This window comes from Watersipora subatra, chromosome 4 (assembly GCF_963576615.1).
Source record: "Watersipora subatra chromosome 4, tzWatSuba1.1, whole genome shotgun sequence".
Lineage (NCBI taxonomy): Eukaryota > Metazoa > Bryozoa > Gymnolaemata > Cheilostomatida > Watersiporidae > Watersipora > Watersipora subatra.
This window is the reverse complement of record NC_088711.1, coordinates 26,959,561-26,981,824: the sequence shown is the minus strand read 5'-3', so window position 1 is coordinate 26,981,824 and position 22,264 is coordinate 26,959,561. Positions and strand designations below refer to the sequence as shown.

Below are 22,264 nucleotides of genomic sequence, written 5' to 3'. Positions count from 1 at the left end.
TAGCTGATAGATTTTATTTCATTTATAAAATTATAATATGGCATTTACATACATGCATATGTAATCCAATATTGCAATGTTATTAAGACTGTCAAATGAATTTGTAAAATAATTTTCAAAAAACATAAAAATTGAGATGTCACCAGAGATACAAAACAATGGCTATGAGTAGTTAACACTTTCATAGGGTGGGCTTCATATAAATGAAATCAAAGTTGTAAATATCTGGCAGACCAGCGTGGCTGGCATTCTTGAACTGAACCCAGCTGAATGGAGTCAGTGAGTCACCTCTGGATGGGCCATTAATGACCCATGCCTGAAATTGCTTGGCCATGTTGTAGTCCGCCACCTATAAAATGACAACTTCGTGTGGTGCAAATTACCTGCAGGAACAATATTACGCAAGATGTACAGTAAACATACTGATATAATGTTTGAAGCATTCAATTGTAAAAACTCATACCAAGAATGTATCACTTTTTGACCTCCAAGCGATAGGTAACAATTTCACCCATACAGCCATCTAGAATGAATAGGAGTGTACAGATTACCTTGGTGTCATAACAGCCATCAGGTTTAGCGGCCGATGTCAGCAAATCCCCACGGCAGCATATTGTGTCACAGGCATTGCCTTCAGAGTAGGGATCATTCTTAAAATCTGTCAAAAAATTGTAAAGTTCTGTTACAAAGTCTTACCATTGTTTCCCCTACAAGTCTCCGCAGTTTATGCCTACATGTTATCTGATGCGCATTAATTTACTCATCACAACATGATGGGATATTGCAAAAAAGAATTTACTTTTTTGAAAATAAATAAAATGGTGGCTAACAATTTATTTTTCGTAAGACAGCTTGATGAGGAAAATGATAATTGACAGACCAAAAAGTCAGACATTAGGCACACCATACAATAAACAATTGAGCAGCATAGCTGCCGGCGGCGCAGCTGATCAGCAAGCAATAATAGGGTCAGCAAGTAAAAGAAAAGCATTCTATCATATCTGTTCTGACCAATAAAATAGGACAAGTAACTAAGCCTTACCGTTATAGCGCATGATGTGTTTCATGCTATCCATATCAGTAACCTTTGCCGCATCTCGTCTAAATATTTTGGCACGAGGTGCCATCTGGTAGGACATGTCAAGGCCTTTGGCCTCCACGACAGCGGGATATCCACTCTTGTTGTACACCTCCTCGTAGTATGGTACGTTGTAGGACGGCCAATAGCCTGTCACAATCAAGATATTCAATTTTTATGTACTGCTTGGCTCGCAGGAATACAGTGCGCAATCCGTAACTTGGTGATACATTGACTCCTCCATAAACCAGCGATGGCAGAGCAATCGTATCAAATGACAGCAAACTTGACTAAATTACAGTTGCTGACACTCTTTCGTGATGACAAATACCATTCATCTTAAAAACTGATTCGTCATGAATGACAACAATATACATCAACTTGCAGCAGGATGAGCAAAGCTTCTTTGGTTTGAAATAAAAATAATATAGATAGTATTACAATCCTGACTTACCAAGACGAAGTTTGGCAGTCTGATCATCAGACAGCACCAAACCTGGAATTTGCTCCACTACCCACAATGCATCATCTTCTATGGTTTCGTTCAATTTCACTTTGTTCAAGTCAAGAATCATGTACTGATTGTTGTACGTACCTGAAAAAGTTAAATGTCAAAACATCACCAGAAAAGGTGCTAACTATAACTACCACCAGCCCAAACTGCCTGCCAGCAGTCCTAACTATGCCTGCCACCAGCCCATAACTATGCCTGCCAACAGCCCCAACTATGCCTGTCACCAGTCCAAACTATGCCTGCCACCAGCCCCAACTATGCCTGCCACCAGCCCATAACTATGCCTGTCACCAACCCCAACTATGCCTGCCACCAGACCAAACTATGCCTGCCACCAGTTCCAACTATGCCTGCCACCAGCCCCAACTATGCCTGCCACCAGACCAAACTATGCCTGCCACCAGACCAAACTATTTCTGCCACCAGTCCAAACTATTCCTGCTACCAGCCCCAACTTTACCTGCCACCAGCCCCAACTATGCCTGCCACCAGTCCAAACTATGCCTGCCACCAGCCCTAACTATGCCTGCCACCAGCCCTAACTATGCCTGCCACCAGTCCAAATTATGCCTGCCACCAGCCCATAACTATGCCTGCCACCAGCCCCAACTATGCCTGCCACCAGTCTAAACGAAGACAAGATCCATTCGTTACATTCGCTCTCGCTTTAAAATGACTCACTGTTGACTGAAATGTAAAACTATAAGAGCATCACCAAATTTTAACAAGTCAAAATATCTTAGTTGTAATAGAGCAAAGAGTTAGAAAAATTGCATTTATGAAATATTGAAATTTTTGTACAAACTAAGGTGGGGAGAGCAGACCTCTAATGGGATTCGAGTAGGTTCTAGTGAGAGCAGAGTTAATATCCAGATTAAATTGTAAAAGAGAATGCAGCGGATGAAAAAGGAGGGGTCCATTTTGCAGATGATCGTAAAATACGGGTCCTAAATAATAAAATGGCTTGGTTGCTTAAACGGGCTCTCAGGAATGACAAGATTCCAATTGTGTAACCAGTAACAATGTTTTTCAGCTCTAAAACATTTCCGAAAAGGTTTGAAACTTACCTCCTAAAAATCTGTCAACACGATTCATGCAAGATCGGAGCGCTAGACCACTGCACAATATGGTAGTTACCGGTAACCGAAAACTACCAAACTAGAGAATGAAGGATGGCTATAAAATACAGTGGACAACATCAAAGAGAAATCAAGCAGTTACCAGAGTTGTACTGTTTGAACCAAGCGCCCCAGTCAGATGACTGACTAGACTTGTGATTAGAGACCCGTACTCTGATCCAGGCAGGAATAGACTCAACCTGAACTAAATCATAGAGGCTTGTATTGAACACATTATTGGTGGTCTGAAGCATAACGAGGCCATTGCTCATCAGGTAGAAATCATCCAGCGACTCCAAGAACCCTGAAACAGCGATTTGAACCATAACATCTGAGTTGCTTACACAGATTAAAAAGAGAAAAACTGCATAAAGCAGAGCTACAGCATAAACAAAAGTTCCAGAGCAGATTTAGGAATATGAACGCTATTACAGATCAGACCTATGTCATATACAGATCAGACTTATATCACATACAGATCAGACCTATGTCATATACAGATCAGACCTTTATCATATACAGATCAGACCTATATCATATACAGATCAGACCTATAGTATATACAGATCAGACCTATAGTATATACAGATCAGACCTATATAATATACAGATCAACCACAGATATATTTGAAAACAACAGTTTTATATCCTTAATTACCCTTCACCTGACCTAGACCAGGGTGTCACATGTACATATTACTTTTTTCAGTAATTGAAAGGTGGGGCACCCTAACATCTGTCCCTCACCTGGATAACTAGAGAAAGCTATTCTTTTAGAGGCATACTCTTCAATATTGAAGTTGTAGTATTTAAAGATCCTGTTTGTAGATTGATAGACAAACCAGCTCGAGTGAGAGAAGAAGACATCCTCATAAGCTCCCAGCACCTGTAAGGATTCACCAACTTCTCATATTGGTAAGCTGGCCAATTAGTAAAACAGTATGAACGACTCTCGGACAGATGACTTAAGCGCGTATGAATTAGCTTGAGAACTAGACAAAGCACATTGATACAATCGTAGTTTATATTACATGTATATCAATAAAACATTATAACATAGTGGTAGTTGATGCTACATTAAAGCAGCAATAAAAAAATTATATTTTCTTGCTATAAAATAATTTGGAGAACTTGCTCATGGACCCTCGCTTCTGAAGAATTCTGCCGCATGAAGCGAATCTATAACAGGGAAATGCTGAATTTTACCTTGTGAACACTATATTTATATTGCTTCACTGAACCCTCGTAGCGTTAAGTTTGTTTTATTTGGGATGTTAATAGTAAAAATTAAATTATTAATAAAAATCATAATTATGTAGAATCAAAAATTGAAAATTATAAAATCAAACTTAAAATATGTTGTTTCTCGCATCCAGATTTATCACGAGCTATGATGAGACAAGTGTCACACAAATTTAGATACAAGAAACAATTCGTAGTAAAAACTCAATTTAAAATTCACTTTGTGTCCGTGTTTGACTTCCATTATCATGCCTCAAACCTTTTTAGTCCAACTGTATAAAAACAAACTCTACATAGACATCAATAAAGATATATAATTATTATACCATTTACAACAAAAGAGTATGTTGAGATAAAGAACAAGCACATATTACTGGCACTTGTAATATGTTAGTTACATGTATGTAATATGAGCTTAACTGCCAAGTTAGTACATTACTACATAGTCTAATGATCAAATGTAAGGAACAGGCAGCAGAAGAATGATAAAGGTAGATTGATGACAACGCAAAAATTAGTTTTTTCAGATAGAAACAAAAGATATGTAAAAAGGGCTGAGGGCAAGCTGAGTAGAATGATTGATCCCAAAATGGTGTTTATTATCAAAAATGAACCATTTTTAAAACAAACCTTAATGAGTGCTGAGCAATGGCCAGTCCTCTGTATATACCGTTTGATCTCCTCCACTGACATCTTCATAAAATCCGGTCTGCTATCCTTATCTATTGCATGCATGAGGTCCAAGAGATCTCCAGCACCATTTAACAGTTGGAAAGCAAAGTCATCCAAGGCCTAAAATCGAACATTCCCTTAGTAACTATGACAACATCCTGGTATTTGCATAATCACTAACTCTATACAGAAGCAAAGTATTGCTCATATAATGTAACACCTAGTACATACAGCATATAATGTAACACCTACTACATACAGCATATAATCCATCCAATTCAATTATTATTCACACTCTTTTACATTGTGGAATTTCAGGGTCTTATCACCATCTGCAGTATATTTTCGCTGAAGACACATGTCTCTATTGTAAACCAGGGTCAATATGTGATTTATGACTTTGTAAGAGAAAATAAATAAGATGTAAACCTCCAGATGCTACCACAAACTTCTCTACCATTACTAGAGACCACAGCTCTATTACAGTAATTGCACTATGACAGAAAGTTTCATTATAGCATGTTGGATACCATAATAAAACGCAAAGAAATATTCCTTACATAATAGGTGAAATCTGAAATCACAGCTATTAATAAGTTACATCCAAATAAACTAGTCTAGCCAGTGGCTAAAATCAAGAGTTGTGACTTTGAAGCGGCTGGTTGAATACCAGCTTGTTTTCATCCTGCTCTTTAAGCTTGCAGGTCATACCAAGTCCTCATACCATGCTCTGAGGGGCCGTGCCTTGATAGCCTTCCTCCAGTCCGGTGTACTGGCTGAGAATAAGGCCAACATTTCTCCAGAGTGGGTCAGTCTTATGCATTGCGACCATCAGGTTCATCCACGATCTTTGCTCTTTTAGGAAATTGCGCAATTCTGTGACCACCTCTTCAGACTTGCCATCCAAAAAAACACCTTTAATGTTGTTATATTGATTGTAGATGTGCCTGAAGAGATCAGAAATAAAAAATAAAAATACATATCAAGCGCAAATTTGCTTGCAGCCTTGACAGAAGGGTAGCTTTAAAAGTTACAAAAAAATTTACAATTTCGTCAAACATCTAATATGCTATAGTAAATATACATGTACATTAGAATATGTATTCTCATACGTAAACAAAATATGAACTAGTATACTAGTAAAATTAGTCCATTCATAGAATTGAAGATCACGTCGCACTAGAACAGCTAACAAGTATAATTTGGTAGATGTACTTGTAAGTAAGGGCTCCTTCTAGATATCCTGCTGCAAACATAGTCTGCAAATCTGTACCAGCCCCATTCCCGGACACAATATCAAGGACACCCCAGCCATTGATTAGCAATCCATCTTTGAAGGTAGCATAGGTGAAGGCCTTTTTGTCCAAAACCCCCATTTCAACAGCAAATGAAGAGTTGAGCTGGTAAAGTGAGGCAGTCGTAACCACAGGGTCATCTGAAATAATTCATCGTACGTTTAGTTGCTAGTTTTTACATCGCATACTAATATTATACAATTTTGAACTGAATGACATGTATAAGGATTCCTTGCAGGAGTGCTTATTGACATAAGGCAACTTGTGAAATATACCTGCAGATTTAAACACATAGCATATGACGGATTTGTATCTGACGGAAAAAATGCTTAACGTGTGAAATCTGTACTATAATAAAAGCAGTGTCCATCCGTCTAGTCCAGGGGTCTGCAACCTTTTCCACCCAAAGAGCCATTTCGACCCGTTTTCCGCAGGAAAGAACGCAGTGGGTGCCACAAACCCCTTTGATATTTTACATTAAAAAAATACATACTGCATGTAATGTTTTGTTTAGCTTTTAATGTTTTTATACCATGTTCACACCATAAAACGAAAAGGTGTGGCATGTATTAATAATGATTTAACTGCTGAAAAAACAAAATTACACTTTTGCAAAGAACAATAAAATAGCTAATAATAACTTGAACGTAATGTGAAAATATTACGTTGTTTTCAAGGTTACTTTCAAGAAAAATTGCAGCTTCATGTTTAATTCAGTCCTTTTAACAAAACGTCAAACTTAAATTTTAACTGCAGCAAATGTGCTACGTTTCTTCTGGGTGCTCTCATTTAGCGAGTATGGTGAGTAGACACCATACGCGCCAAATGACACGCTTAATTACATATTAAGCAAACTGGTGAGCCAGTCTCATCAGCAGTGAAAGCAAATGAATCAGCCCACGTGGGATTAAAATTATGTTCTATTTCCTTTTTCAAAGTTCTTTTTTTAGTATTCACCATAGTTTGCCTACCTGGGGTAAAAAAATCAAGAAGTGTTTTGCCGGCTGGTGTAATATTGGCGGTTTTATCGGCACATAAATAATGACGCATAACATGCAACAATGTTTGATTTATCACCATAATTACAATTTTTTAAGTTATATTACAAAATCTAGTGATAAAACTTGTATATTTTTATGAATCACTTGGCGTATAGTAAAAAAAGGAAAGAAAATCCAAAGTCAGAGAGAGCCGCAGCGAGAAGATGAAAGAGCCGCATGCGACTCTAGAGCTGCAAGTTGCTGACCCCTGGTCTAGTCCATTAAGAAAAACAATTGCCACCGGCAGGAATTAAACTCACAACCCTTGTTTTGCAGTTCATGCTCTAACTATTGCACCACTCACCCAGCTTGCCACGTCATGAATTAATTATGCTTATAACGATTACTCATTACGATCTCTCACAGTGCACAGGACTGCCAAGCGTATTAGTAAATATAATTGAATACAATATAATAATAGTATAATTAAATGTTAACTTAACTGAAATTGATATATATTTTTCAAGAATTGTATCTCCCTTGAAATATTAATACTAATTAACTAAAGTTGAAAACAGTCCCGATAGCTAGATGTGATCAAGCGCAGAGAGATTCTTTTTAGGTGGCAGAGTTGCCTTGTAATTAGAGGCTTCAGATCAAGCAGAGTTTATTATGAAATAAATTAGTAAATAACTATCACAAAATTTGAAAATAGTAGACACATACTCTGGCATCAACATTCAAATCTAGCTTACGAGCTGCAATCCAAGAACTGCTAATGTTTTATAAAACAACAATATTGTTGTTTTACTAGTATTTACTAGTAGGCTGAAAGCCTCAGCTCATAGTAAAATATTTGAAGTAGCACCTTATCATATGTTTACACTAGCTGTGCTACCCTTGTATTAAAAATCAGCTTATAAACATTGAAAAGTAACGAGAGTTATCTGCCACATGCTATTAGCCTGGCACATTGCCAATGAATAATTCGAGTAAACTTACTAATAAGAGCTACCGCTACAGCATCACCCTGTGTAGTAACGGAAAGTCGTTGCATGTTTGCTCCATATAGCAACATATATCGCCCAATGAAATCATTAAGCTCGTGTGGTTGAGTTGGTTAAGCGTCAGACTGGGGAGCCGGAGGCTCCGAGATCATATCTTCGACGATATGGATTATTAAATCCAAAATTTTAATAGCTATAGCTGGAATGACACACAGATATTGAGAAATATAGATAATAGCTTTTCCCATTAGAGTGTGTATGTACTTAAATACACTGTAACACCTCTTATACCTGTTACCAACCAGTATATACTAATATATTATAGGAATGTATTGCAATGGATTTGCTAAGCCTAACTTTTCTAATAACCATGTGTGTCCAGGTATCTTGGGATTAGCATAGTAATACGCAAGCTAATTTCATATAAAGCCAACGGACTAGCAGACAACTCACTCTATAAGCAGATGTAATCTAGTGTTCTAGAAATGAGGGAGAGGAAAATGCGCTAACAGAATGAATCCTAGTGAAAAAAACTGAAGAACCAGCAAACAAGAAAGTACAGAACTACACCACCATGAAGAACAATTGGGTAGTAACTTCGTTTTCAACTTTTGCGCAGCTGGATGCACATATACATAATTTACATTCTTGCATTTGCAAACACCAACTGTTTGGGTACTCATTATTTGTAAACTCATTTCAGCATTGCACTTGATTGCATTATACAGCGCTTGAATACCCTCTACCTTTTCCTGTTTATAAAGCTGGAATCCACCAGTCGCATAGCTTGCAACAATTACAGTCGTGCAAGAAAACCTACTTATTTAGTATAGAACAATTTGTACGCAGAAGCCACTTGCAAGTGGCTTATGAGTTCTGCAAGTGGCTACTACATACACTTGCAAGTAGCCTCTACATACTACCCTATATATCATAATCATAGCCTAATAGCATAATATAGCCTAATAGCATAATATAGCCTAATAATAATTAGCCTTGGTGTTTTGCAAATAAACGAGTTTTTTACTGATATATGTCTTGTTTTGAGAGGTCATTTCTAGATAGCTATCCTTTGCAGACTAACAAGACTATATCGAGCAGACTGACTAATTTACCACCGTTGCTTTTCATGCAAGATCGTGTATAGCGTTTTTGTGTAAACGACGTTGAGTATGTGTCGCCGTTTACTTCATACTACTATGTATGTACTTTGGCTAAACCTTCAGTGTTGAGCCAAAGTAAAGTACACAAACGTTCATCCAATGTTAGCTGTACTACAAGCAAACGTTGGATGCAACGAACTAAACAAGTTAACATAAGTCTTCCGATCCTTATAACTGAACTGAAGCCGAGCATATTGAATTTAGCTTACCTTTAACGTTTCCATTGACAGCTTCACAGCTTAAAACCAAAAATAGAACAAGCGTAGTTGTGTCTATACCAAACGACATTTTTAAGCTGAGACCTCGTTCGATGTATGCCATTACACGATAAGCTTGGATGTTTTTGTAGTTTTTCCGTACTTCTGCGATTGCACCATAACAAACAGAAGCTGAATAGTATAGCCTTATTTTTTTAACGTTTTACGAGATGTGTAATTTGCCGTCCTTCACAAAATGCGAGTACATAGTTTTGTCAAAACAAACCAGTAACGCCTACCTCGGTCATAGTTCGAGTCAACTTGGGAGCTCTAGCTAAGCGAGAAGTACATGTAAATTGTATATGTATTGGTTTGACCTGACCATTGAACCCAAACCCCGGGGTTTTAAGTTCAATGGAACTGACCCTACTCTGTGAGCGAATTGGCATGAGTACATGTAGCTACTGGTATGTGTTTTGAGATTTCTAGCGCATCCATTTAGTATCTTTACAATTAAACGTTGACGTCTAAAGTTTAACTGCGCGAGTATCCGAACAACAGTAGACATTGCAAAGGTCGTGAATGCAGATCTGCACGCGTATTCGACATTGAATAAAAATTATAGTTTCAGTGACTTTTAAAACGTCACGTCCTCAATGGCTCAGTTTAACAAAATGTCTGATAGACGACGAGTTTTGGTGAGATAAACATGTATTTACTGGAATGTTATTCTTCCTTTTCATTTAATCCCAACAGTGTTTTTTTTATCAACTAACATTTTTGGTCATTGGGAGATACGGCTCAACTGTTGCAGTCAGGCAGTACGTTTTGTGCAGTTCAGCTTAACCTTACAACAGTTTTAGAACTTGGTCAGCTATGCCGAAGCTCTTGATTAACTGTACTAAATGTCTTTTGTAACTATGTAAGGCTCAATTATCACTTTTCCTCCTCTGCTTCTTTTTGTCTACTACACCTTTTTGCTTGTAAGCTTCTGTGCAATATCAGATATTCCATGTTGATGAATTAGTAAAAAGTGCAAAGCAATTTGTATTTGTTAGTGTCTATCGTGTAGCTAAACATGGTCTGAATTTATATTTACAAATTATCTCCTGAGTTTCATCAAGAATGGCCTCAGTTCAACTTTGCTCTTTTGCTGTTCCTCGAATAATAAATAAGGCAGATTACCCACCTGTTTCAAGTACATGCCTATTCAAAGTATAGTTATTCACAACAGTGGATTTGCAGTTTATGAGTCCGTCATTTTAACTAATTGAGGAAAAGCATGACTTGTTACCCAAATAGGTTGAGGTTTTAGAAGGATTTAAAGGTTGACTTGCAACAAAATTCGCTTTACAGTTATTTGGTATCAAAAAATTCACCATGTCTTGCTCTGCTATGTTGTAGGTGCAAAATATGTGGAAATGTGATTACAAGTTCTTAAAAGCTCAAAACGAACAGTTAATCGTCGTCATCACGAAACTGCCGTAGATTGGAATCCTTCTCGAAAACGGCTCAAATGGGACATAGTTGAACATGATGGCTTCTGTTTACATTTTCATGCAACCTCATTCGTTGAAATGTTTTCACAAATATACTTCACGCATTCATTAAAACCACATCTATTGTTCTTACGCATCTATTTCATCATCGTTGTAATGCTGTCACTTTGAGCACTGATATCTCAAAACCTACTGTAAAAAATTGTTTAATTTTTTAACCTTAGCTCGAAGGAGTGCATGTCATCCCCTGATAAACATGACAAGCATGTTGGTCACCTGTGATAGTCGAAAAATGCTGCAAAAATTGTTCGCGCTGTTTGGCAGGAAGTATTGGTCGCATGATCAGATTACGACTAGATGATTAGACCAAACTTAAACGAAACTGTAAAGTAACGAGCATCTATATTTGATACGGGCTTTCTGGTAAAACCTCATGTGTTTGTCATAAACTAGCGCTACGAAATGTTTTATATTGAGCCTTTTATTGGTCTTTCAATTCATGTAATAACATCACGTGTCAAAACAATAACCAAGTTGAGTATGTCGTCGAAATAAAGGGATTTCAAACTACGGCATTTTTGTAATGGCTGCAATTAACTGTTCGTTTTGGAGCTTTTAAGAGCTTGTAATTCCATTTCCACATTGTTTGCACCTACAACACAGCCGAGTAAGACATGATGAACCTTTTGATACTAAATAACTGTAATGAGAAATTTGTTGCAAGTCAACCTTTAAAAGCTGCTAGAATCTTTAATGATTTTTAGTGCCAATGTTAAAAACAGTGTTTGGGAGATCATGAAAGCTGCATCGTTGTTTGAAACCGTTTGTCGCCAACATTGACTCATTTACAAGGCATGAATGCACTTACGTTCATATCTATGTCTGAAACCATAATGCTACATCCATGTAAGATGATGGCCAGTGGCTTATGCTCTTTGGTCACTTAGTGAATATATACATTTATGTCATTAAAACTTCGAACGAAATTCTTTTCTATAGTTTTTGTCATAGGAAACTTTATTCATACACTTCAAAGTTCGAACATTCTCATGTGGATTTATGCACCTGATATCAGCTGTTTTCCATTATCTTTAGAAACTGTATTTCCTACATCAATGAAGAAGCCAGGAAAGACCCGTCATAAATAAGTGACCACGTATTCCAATCATTACAAGCAACCATAAATTCAATACCCTAGGACACTTATGTATTCGCCTCATCTAACTTTCGCGTTTTCGCGGAGTCATCCTCTCACGAAAATTTCATGTGCGAAACTAAACTATCATAACGAACGAGCGAAAACACGGAATTAAATAACTTTGTTCAATGATAGTCCAAAAAATAAGTGGCAGCAAGCGATCAAATTGCATTATCGATCTTGGCCACACAATTCTACCTGCGGTTCACAATTACAAACTAGTCCCAAATTGAAAAAAATTTTCCTTTTCGGGAAACCGAACCTGAGTAATCTAATTATGTTTGTTCCACTACATTTATTTTCACATCACTATATTTTTGCACTCATCAGAGCTGCGAAATTAAGTTGCAGCGAAATTTTACTCTGTATGCTACTCACGAAACTAAATACTAGTGAAATATAAGCGTCCTAGGGTAGATCTTTAGCTGCCAGCTACAAGAAGAAAATCTATTGATGAGTGAGTGATCACTTGATGCACTCATTCTGTGATAGTCGTCTTCTCATTGGCCATGTTCACGCTTGAAGCACATTATTGCGCAGTAAAATGAAAGTCGTCTCCATCATTGATCCCATTTTGAATACCGTACATAATTCATGCTGTTGCAAGGCATTATACCGTTTTTGTATGTACACCTATTATAGGTGGATCAAAGGTGGAAACAGTTTCATAGTTTATGTATTATAAATTGCTCAATTATTTTACAATGTGCGAAACACATTTTGGGAAAGACGATCAGGAAAGACAATCCTAGAATTAATGTTAGAATAATGCTAAGATTAGGCTGAGGGGGGAATTAGAAATGAGTAGGCGTTCATTTCAACTACCGTATATACGACGGTGATTCAATAAGTAAAGACACTATTGGCTTTATAAAAATCAGACATTATCATTAAAGCTAGTAAAACGTAAGAACAAGTGTATTGAGATACGGATAGTTTTTGTACAAAAATAAGATACTGTACAATGTGATTTGGCTCAAATAAATACTTCTAGATGGAAGTGTCTTTACTTATTGAATCTCTCTAGTACATGCAACTGTTTATTTTTTAGAAGCTTCGATATTTAAACTAGGTGAATTCTGACATCGTTTTCATCCACAATTAATGCAGTTTTCAATCACTGCAATATTTATATCGTGTGTAAATAAATCATGAAATAACCATTTGAGTGCATATTTATTAACAAATTATTTTATTTCTAACAGTTTCGAGATTAAAAAATTGCAGATGCAATTTGTGGGATAGCTTTAATTTTACCGTTGTCTGTTATCAAACTTACAAGTTCTCTCACGCACTTAGCAGAGGTGTAAAACTTGAAAATATTTTCCTTTCCTTAGCAATGGGGTACATTTGCAAGAACTTGGTGGATCTATGATGCCAATCACCAGTGTCCTTTCCGCTCTGGAAACAGACTCGCCATTTACTTGCAAGGCAAACACAAACCAATATATCATCCACTCGGTATGTACACTTCGCTATTTCAAAGCGCTCATATTTCAGGCCTGGTTTCTCACCTATCACAAGTTCTCTTATGTATAAGTCTAACTTTGTGCTAGCTTTTACTGTGCGAATGGAAATACTTGACAGACACCTATTAGTTTTCCTATGTCTATGATCAATACCGATGTTAACAGAATAACATTTTTTTATTTTGGCATGTAATGAAAAACATCATTTTGTTGATGATTACCAATGCCAATAACAAGTTATGCATGCAATAAAGTGAGATGAGGCTCTTTCCTTATGCGATATGCCTTTGTATGGTTAAACAGTTGTGCTATTTCAAAGAATACCGAGGTTACTAATATGGTAAATATGTTACAACAATAAGATGTTTGTAGCTCGATGCACCAGATCTGTCAATTGTATTTCATACTTTTGTTGTTCCTGTTTAGCTTAGTTATTGTGGCCTCTGATACTAACAATACTATATTTCTATTTCTAATAGATTTGAATAGCATGCTTGTTAACAGTCTTAGTTGTTCCTTTGAGCGCTAACGGTTTTTGTATATTTCTCGAAGTGCTATTATTGTAATACAATCCGACCCATTCCAGAGGACTGTTCAGAAAGTGATTAGTTTGATTTTCGGAACTATTGTTCTTATTACAAATAATCTAAATGATTCTAATCTGTTGCAAGACTAGAAAATGTCTTTTCTTTTTTCTTTTCATCTCTACATTATTTAAACTGTGAACTATAGTAGGTAAGCAGTTCATATATACCGTATAGAGTACACTGCGTTTCTCATCAATACTATAAATAGAAAAACCTAGGCTGAGGAGTATATTGCTATTCTGCAGGAACTCGTACCTTAGCCTCATTTCCTCAGGTTTTCTGTAAAATAGAAAAGTGTAGTAATAGCTTGAGTGTTTTATTGTAACAAAAGCTAAAAATGAATAATACACCAAAACATAAAATATGGTCAGTATTCCGTGAACCACAACGAATTCGTTTGCTCACCATTGTTGAACATTAACGATAACAAGAGAGAAACCGTCAGTTAGCCACCAAGTCGCGTCATCTGGTGTCATCAATTGGTTTTTCGGTGTTCGGGTTCCAAATTTCTGTTTGGCATATGATTTGTTGGAAATCTGCTACTTGCGAATTTAGGTAGGACTGTAGGCTTACATCTAAAATATATGGATGCAAATATATCGTTAGAAGCATTTTGGCGTGATGGTGTAATTGGGTAGTATAGCTCCATGATGTGGATACGTTATCTCTTAGGTAAGGTAAAGGTGGCGTTAGGGGGTTGTAGTGTAAATGTATGAGAATATGCTATACTGCACTGAGGTTCAAACTCCTATGTTAACTAAGAGTAGACCGAGGGCTGGAGAGAGCCGATAAATAACAAATGCTCAAAACTTCATACCTTAACGATAACTGACTTTCACCGGACGCGGAACATGAGCTGGCATACTCTTTGCAGGTCATCTGACAACGATGAGGTGATAAAACAAGGTGTTAAAGGAAATGATACAAATGATATTGACCTTGCTAATGAAAGTTATGGTAACAAATAAAATGATCAACTATAATTGTTACGATTCTAGTCACTTGTTAGTTGCAAAAGGCATTGACACCTAAGTGAAAAAATGTTTTTACTACAAATCGCAACTTTTCTGTTGTCATTGTATGCCATCATCAGTGTTAGCAAACCCACTTTTATTGAGGCTTGGGGTGAAAATGACTAGGAATATTCTAAAGATCTCAAGCACAACCAATACTAGTTTTGGTTGGCTTGTGTCCGAAAACGACATTAAACGACATTCACAATGTTTGAGGTCTTCGCCTATGTTAGCAAAATTAGTTTTTAACTCCAATAGATTTTGTTTACAAGTTCAGCCAGGGACAAAACTTAGTTTTTCACTGTTTAATAGGTTTAGCAGTCATGTTTTCCATTCAGTATTTTCAGTTGCTTGAATATTTTCTAGATTGCGCAACCAAGTGAGCATGACTGGCAAAACTTTTGTTTATGTATGTTGGATGTAGAGTTCATAATCTTTATTGCTTTTCACTCATTTATATTTGTGTTGTGTTCCAGGTGAGAGTGTGCTTAAGAGTTCCAGTAGTATATTTATTCAACCGCAGCAGACACACCATATTGTTCTAACGTTTGGGGTATATACTGTACGTATATGATTTTATAAACAACAGGCAATAAAGCTATCTATAGCCAACAAATTAAATAATACAAATGGCTATGAGGCTATGTCTATGATTCAACAGTTTTATTCAATATTTCTTCATAAATAGCATTTCTGTTGAGTTCCAATAAATCAACGTATCATCAAGGTAGGGTGAATATGCATTCATACATAAAGGTAGGGTGAATATGCATTCATACATAAAGGTAGGGTGAATATGCATTCATACATAAAGGAAGGGTGAATATGCATTCATACATCAAAATAGGGTGAATTGGCATCAAATTTGGTGTTTTGAATGTTTTGTTGGAAATATATTTTTACTTGGTTCTCACTTACCTTAGGGTCAACTCAGACTCTAAGTTTGGCACTTTTTGTACAACAAAATACTGCGGAGTAAGAAAACATGATAGATCACAATGCTTTAGTATCACCGAATGATTATTTACTGCAGCTGACTGTGGAGATCATGTGGTGGTCATCAACTCCCATCACATCTCTATGCCAGATAGGTTTTGGCGAGCATGGCGACACATGAAACATTTAGGCTATGCTGGAAGCTTTACGAGTGAAAGGGCCTGGCAAGTGCACCGGAAAGATCCAACTCAGGTACACGGGTCATTAATTTGTGTACAACACACGGCGTTAAAGACTGCATATATGTCTAGTCAGAAATGGCTGACTAGACATCTTTGAAAGCTTAATGAGTACCAGAATGAGGCCCTTGGAAAAGGAGTTTCGTTGAGTAGACAACTCATCGTTCATCATCAAGTCAGGCTATGTACTAAATTACTAAAACAAGAGTGCACTCAGTGCTAATGGTAGAAACTGGGAGCTGTATTAATTAATTCTTTTTGTGTGTGTTTTCAAGCTATCATCTTTTATTTATACTAATTGACGCATCAAATGTTGTATTTAACAAATCATAAATCATGACTTGTGATAATACTTGTAAGGTTGTGTGATTGCAGACTGCGGCTCATTTTACCAGAATTTGGCTGGCGGTCGAACTAGTGACTTTAATCTAATGATAAATTTTTCCTTCACTCAGTTAGTACTTCCTTAAAAAAATGTTATTAAAACCTTATTAAAACTCGTAAAAATAGAAATAGTCACTTCAATCGTGAATTTGTGGCATTTGACAACATTGTGCCCCCTTTATGCAGGCATAGATTTTGCTGACTGCTTCGTATAATGGCTAAGTATTATTGTTGGTATTTTACATTCCACTTGTCATTATTCTACATTTAACTTATTTGCGTTTACAAATTTGTCTGTTCGCTGGAGAGTTTTTCACAGAGTGTCAATGTCTAGCATGACCTTGTGATGAACTGTATATTATAACTATAGAGAATCACTGTTTCTATGCTTCGGATGAGTTCAAAATTACCTGCTGCTGACGAGTTCTCACCATATCATTTCAACTATTCGGGTTGCACTATAGTGGATTTCTCCAAGATTCACGATGCATCGATGGACTCTCGCGGCAAATGCCTTTGCACAAAATTCGCGAAGCAAAATGGTGTTCAATATGTTCAGATTTTACCGTTTTTATGTTTCCGAGTGGGAGCCACTTTGAACTCATTCAAAGCATGAAAGCACAATGAATATGACTTCTAACTAGAGTAGCTGTTAGACTGTACATTTGAAATGGAATAATTTGAAGAGCTGGCCCACATGATTGAAGCAAACTTTTTGATGTCAGCAGGTTTTGTTTCAGGAACGAGCCACTGCAGCTGAAGCAGACATGCTTGTGGCCTAGCAATCTCTATTCTACTCCTCTTGAGTCTGACTGGATAAATTTAATAGTAGTCGAGAAAATTTGTTACTTTTATTTCTTCATTATTTGTTTATCGACATTTTTTATTCATTGAAAATTGAATCGTTGTTAAGGTTTACAAAAAATTGCTGCGATAATGTTGATCTTTTAAACTGGAAATAATTTTTAGTCTACTCCTTTCATGATACAGTGGAACCTCGGTTCTCGAACACAATTCGTTCCAGAAGGTTTTTCGAGATCCAAAACAATTGTTTTCATTAGAATTAATGAATGTTAATTTTAATCCGTTCCAAGTTGAGAAAACAACTTCGGTAAAATATTTTTTCTAACATTTTACACCATAAACTGTACTGTATACTGCATACTATGAATAAAAGCGAGTAGATATAGATCTTGTTTAATTTTAATACAGTATTTTATATCTATTATGATAAAAAAAGAAAACAGAAAGTAAATGTTTTGCTCTTAAAACACCGAAAACGTTCAAGGTTAAAATACAATACCGAAAATTGCAGACATCGATAATGAAGCAGCAAAAAATGTAACAGATCGGTTACATCAAAAATCGTGTGAAAAAAATATAAACAGCATCGGCACATTTACTTCACATCTTTGAAAGAGAATCCTCCTCCAAAAAAATTTAGGGTAACTCAACTTGAGGAATTGTCTCCCTAGCAAATCTCTTCGGTACAAGGGATGGCGTCCCAGACGGTTCCTTCCTTTTTGTAAAGAGTCTATTTAGCACAACTTGCTTCTCCCTTTGTTAACGAATGCTTCCATGTTGTTTTCGGAGCTGTTTCGAACGCTTAATTAAAGCTCATGCTCCGGTTCAGTCGGAAACCGAATTTATGTTCGAGATCTGAGGCGAACAAATCTCAAAATCTTTGGTCAAAAACCGAGTTGGTCGAAAACCGAAGCGTTCGAGAACTGAGGTTCCACTGTACTAGATTGGTTCTATCAATTACATTCACTTCAAGATCTCGTATTTGCTGTAAAAAGGTTTAAGTTATACGTCTATTTTCTGCAGGATGTTCATCCTGGCCGTATATAAACCATTCTTATTTATTCCATACGCTGTAATTTTTTGTTGAATTCTATAGATTTTGAGGAAGCAGATATACAGCACACTTACTGGAAATTTGCTAAGGAAAGGTTTGATGGCTCGGCTACATATCTATCCAGAGCAGGTGAGACTTCTCAGTTGTGTACACTCAGTATGTTCCTAGCCAGGTGTACACTCAGCATAATCTTAGCTATGTGTACACTCAGCATGTTCCTAGCTATGTGTACACTCGGCGTGTTCCTAGCTATGTGTACATTCGGCATGTTCCTAGCCATGTGTACATTCGGCATGTTCCTAGCCATGTGTACATTCAGCATGTTTCTAGCTATGTGTACACTCGGCATGTTCCTAGCCATGTGTACATTCAGCATAATCCTAGCTATGTGTACACTCAGCATGTTCCTAGCTATGTGTACATTCGGCATGTTCCTAGCCATGTGTACATTTGGCATGTTCCTAGCCATGTGTACATTCGGCATGTTCCTAGCCATGTGTACATTCAGCATGTTTCTAGCTATGTGTACACTCGGCATGTTCCTAGCCATGTGTACATTCAGCATAATCCTAGCTATGTGTACACTCAGCATGTTTCTAGCTATGTGTACACTCGGCATGTTCCTAGCCATGTGTACATTCAGCATAATCCTAGCTATGTGTACACTCAACATGTTCCTAGCTATGTGTACACGCGGCATGTTCCTAGCCGTGTGTACACTCAGCATGTTCCTAGCCATGTGTACACTCAGCATGTTCCTAGCTATATGTGTTATATAACTAGCTGTACGGGCTATATAGCTAGCTATACGCGCTATATAGCTAGTTATAGTGAAACTTGTAGCTGGTTGGTTGAGTTTTGACAAGGTTTGGTCCAAATCTTGCTGCGCTACTTCAGGAGCTAGATTTGGACTTTGTCACATGGAAGTTGATGAAATGGAAGCACTGCATGTGGTTTTGCCATACCTATTTTGCGAGTGGTTTCAGAAATCTCAATTTTCCTTAGCAGTAAACACGAAAGCAAGTTTTAACAATCACTTGGATCAGTGAGTCCGTATACTTGAGCTTTTTATTGTTGTTTCTGTTCCAGATCATAACATCTGATACTGAACAAGTGGTGTTTTTCAACTAAACACTGTCCCTGACGGGCATTTTTGAAGGCTGGGTGACATGGATTTTTTTGTTATGCAGGATGTGCCAGACCACATCATGAACAATGTATCTAACCAGATAAGACAGGTCATGCCTGTCCCAAAGACTCTAGATGAATATACAACGGAGGAAATGGAGAATTTCCCCTTGCTCTTTGAATGGTATTGTTCACTTGTCTTATGCTATTCTGAATACGCTTAGCTTTTAGCTCTGTTTGATTAACGTTCATCTCAGTTAGCTTCTCATCTTTTCATTAATTTTTAATATTTTGTATATTTTAATAATCTAATAATGTGTTTTTATCGATTGTTTCCACTTATCACTTATAATCCATTCAAACTTGATGTTCAGCTGTTTCGTATCAAACCAAATTGAGCAGAGCCAAAGCTGGTCGGTCTCTAGATTATTGATGAAGCTTTATTTCCCAGTGGAATTTCGGTTGCCATCTGGCCCACCCTTCACTCTTCTAACCATGTCATACTTGTTACTATCATCAGATGTCGTGTGGCCATAGCTACATGTACATGTAGGTTGATTACTCGACCGATTCTTACTAGTTTCGTTATTACTACAATTATTAGCTACAATTATTACTAGCTTACCTTTATTTGTCAGAGACACTGCAATCGCCCATCATTTCTTGCACCGCTTTTCCTGTTGTATTTGCTACATACAATTTATTCAGTTGGCGAATATTAATACAAGTTTGTAATTTTAGGCCAAAAGGATATAAAATAGATGATGGACCAGAGTTTGAAAAATTGAAGGAATACTTCACAGAAAAAGACTCAGAGGGTCAAGTGAAATAGGGGATCATTTTGTCGAAGAGCTAAAGGATTTTACAGATGTTTTTGTTGTACTTCAAACGTTTTTTGAAGTTTAATTGTTTTGTAGATTTGAGATGAACTGTTAGGTGATAGCGAATAACTGTTTGTCTAGGAAGACAGTGAATTGACCAATATATCTAGCAATGTCCGTCTAGCTGTTCCTTGGTTTTATGTTTCAGGATTGTATGCCTGCATCCATCTGAAAGCATATCTTCATCAAATATTTTTGGAGTATAGTCGTGCTTGCTTTTTCGAATTCTATACAAATATATTATTTAGTGTGGCATATTCGTTGATTTTGGTGGCGTGTGAGCTGTGATATGAAGTCTAATCTTAGTAGCGATTCTTATGTGACATCCTATAGGTAGCACCTACCAATATCTATGGATACCACTATTAGCTTGTGCATAAAATTCATAGTTGTAAATAAATTAGGATATATTTATTGAGTTTTGTCCCTCTTGATATGACTGCACCTACTTCCACAATTATTTAGCTCGTAGAATTCTAAAAAAGACTGCAAAGTCTAGGTGTGGTTAAATGCATTAACAACACGCGATTACAACTTTTTTGGCAGTCAGTTTGACTCACCCATCAGCTGATCTGGTATATACTTGTATATTGGACTCGTGCTGGGCGTGGCTAGTTTCCTAGCTTGCCGGGCTCATTACAAGCATGAACTAATGATTCAGTGGCTAACATTTTTATACAATATGAACAGTGGCTACAGTATGAACAGTGGCTACAGCATGAACAGTGGCCACAGTATGAACAGTGGCTACAGTATGAACAGTGGCTACAGCATGAACAGTGGCTACAGTATGAACAGTGGCTACAGTATGAACAGTGGCTACAGTATGAACAGTGGCTACAATACGGACAGCTGTTGTGAAAACGGGTGTAAAAATGATTTCCCAACAGCCGCTGCCTTGTGAGATATCTCCAGCTAAGATATCTTTTACCAACTTGCAGCTTTATCTAGTGGGAAGCTTTCTCCTGTTTCTGTTAGAGCTGAAATACCTGAATCTGGCATTGTTCCAATTACAGTAACCATGTCATCGAATGATTACTACTATGTCACGCTGACTGCTGAGATAATAGATGCTCCTTCGGCTATCATATGCAAGTTTATCCTTTTGCCATGGGTATAGTGCACATTTTATATTACTTTTGTATTTATATTGTTTACTAGATGAATACCTGGCGTGGCACGGGTAATAAAAAACAGCTTATAAACAGTGGCAGGTAGTGTAGTTGCAATTGGTTAAGTTGAGCTATACCAATTATTAGAATTTGCTTCCTCTAGTTGTTCAATCCTAGATGCGTAGATTTTTGTATTATCTCAGCTGTTATTAAACACTGGCAAAGACTAAGATTGTCTGCTAGTACAATGTGCCTATGCAGTCATAGGATAATTTCTTGTAATAGACCAGATTAGGTCAATTTACAGAGTGAAGATAAATGTATAATTAATCTATTTTATAGTATTAAGAAATATTAAAGACTGCATAACATTTAATTTGACTGTTACAAGTAGATATTACATATATTTTGTTTTACAGGTATCCCACATTAATAGAAGCAAGCTATTCAATAGCATCTTCAAGTAGGGTGATAGTTTTTGCTGTTGGTCATTGATACTAGGTCTCTCAATCAGCATCTTTTATTATCAAACGCCAGCTCTGCATATAATGTAAGTTTGCTCAAGAATACAATGAAAAATCTTTGCCTTTTGAAGGAAAATTGATCATATATTAACAAAAACTAACCTAAATAATATAAATAACATGTTCAGTTGTTGTCATTCTTTTGGTATATTCCATATATTATTTAATAA

General features: G+C 36.8%; 2 protein-coding genes across 2 annotated transcripts; one reads left to right on the top strand and one right to left on the bottom strand.

The window, feature by feature from the left end:
* On the bottom strand, positions 1-9,438 carry LOC137395301 (phospholipase B-like 1). Its single transcript, XM_068082191.1, has 10 exons — positions 9,279-9,438; positions 5,840-6,059; positions 5,349-5,571; positions 4,583-4,744; positions 3,458-3,596; positions 2,814-3,014; positions 1,533-1,673; positions 1,043-1,228; positions 552-658; positions 1-349 (listed from the first exon to the last, which is right to left on the bottom strand). The coding sequence occupies exons 1-10, from the start codon at positions 9,388-9,390 to the stop codon at positions 182-184; spliced, it is 1,659 nt and encodes a 552-aa protein (XP_067938292.1). The 5' UTR covers positions 9,391-9,438; the 3' UTR covers positions 1-181.
* Positions 9,439-9,823: 385 nt separating this feature from the next.
* On the top strand, positions 9,824-20,715 carry LOC137393635 (large ribosomal subunit protein uL13m-like). Its single transcript, XM_068080273.1, has 6 exons — positions 9,824-9,964; positions 13,301-13,424; positions 16,066-16,220; positions 18,492-18,578; positions 19,640-19,761; positions 20,319-20,715. Exons 1-6 carry the CDS (start codon positions 9,923-9,925, stop codon positions 20,407-20,409), a joined length of 621 nt encoding a protein of 206 aa, XP_067936374.1. The 5' UTR covers positions 9,824-9,922; the 3' UTR covers positions 20,410-20,715.
* The last annotated feature ends 1,549 nt before the right edge of the window (positions 20,716-22,264 follow it).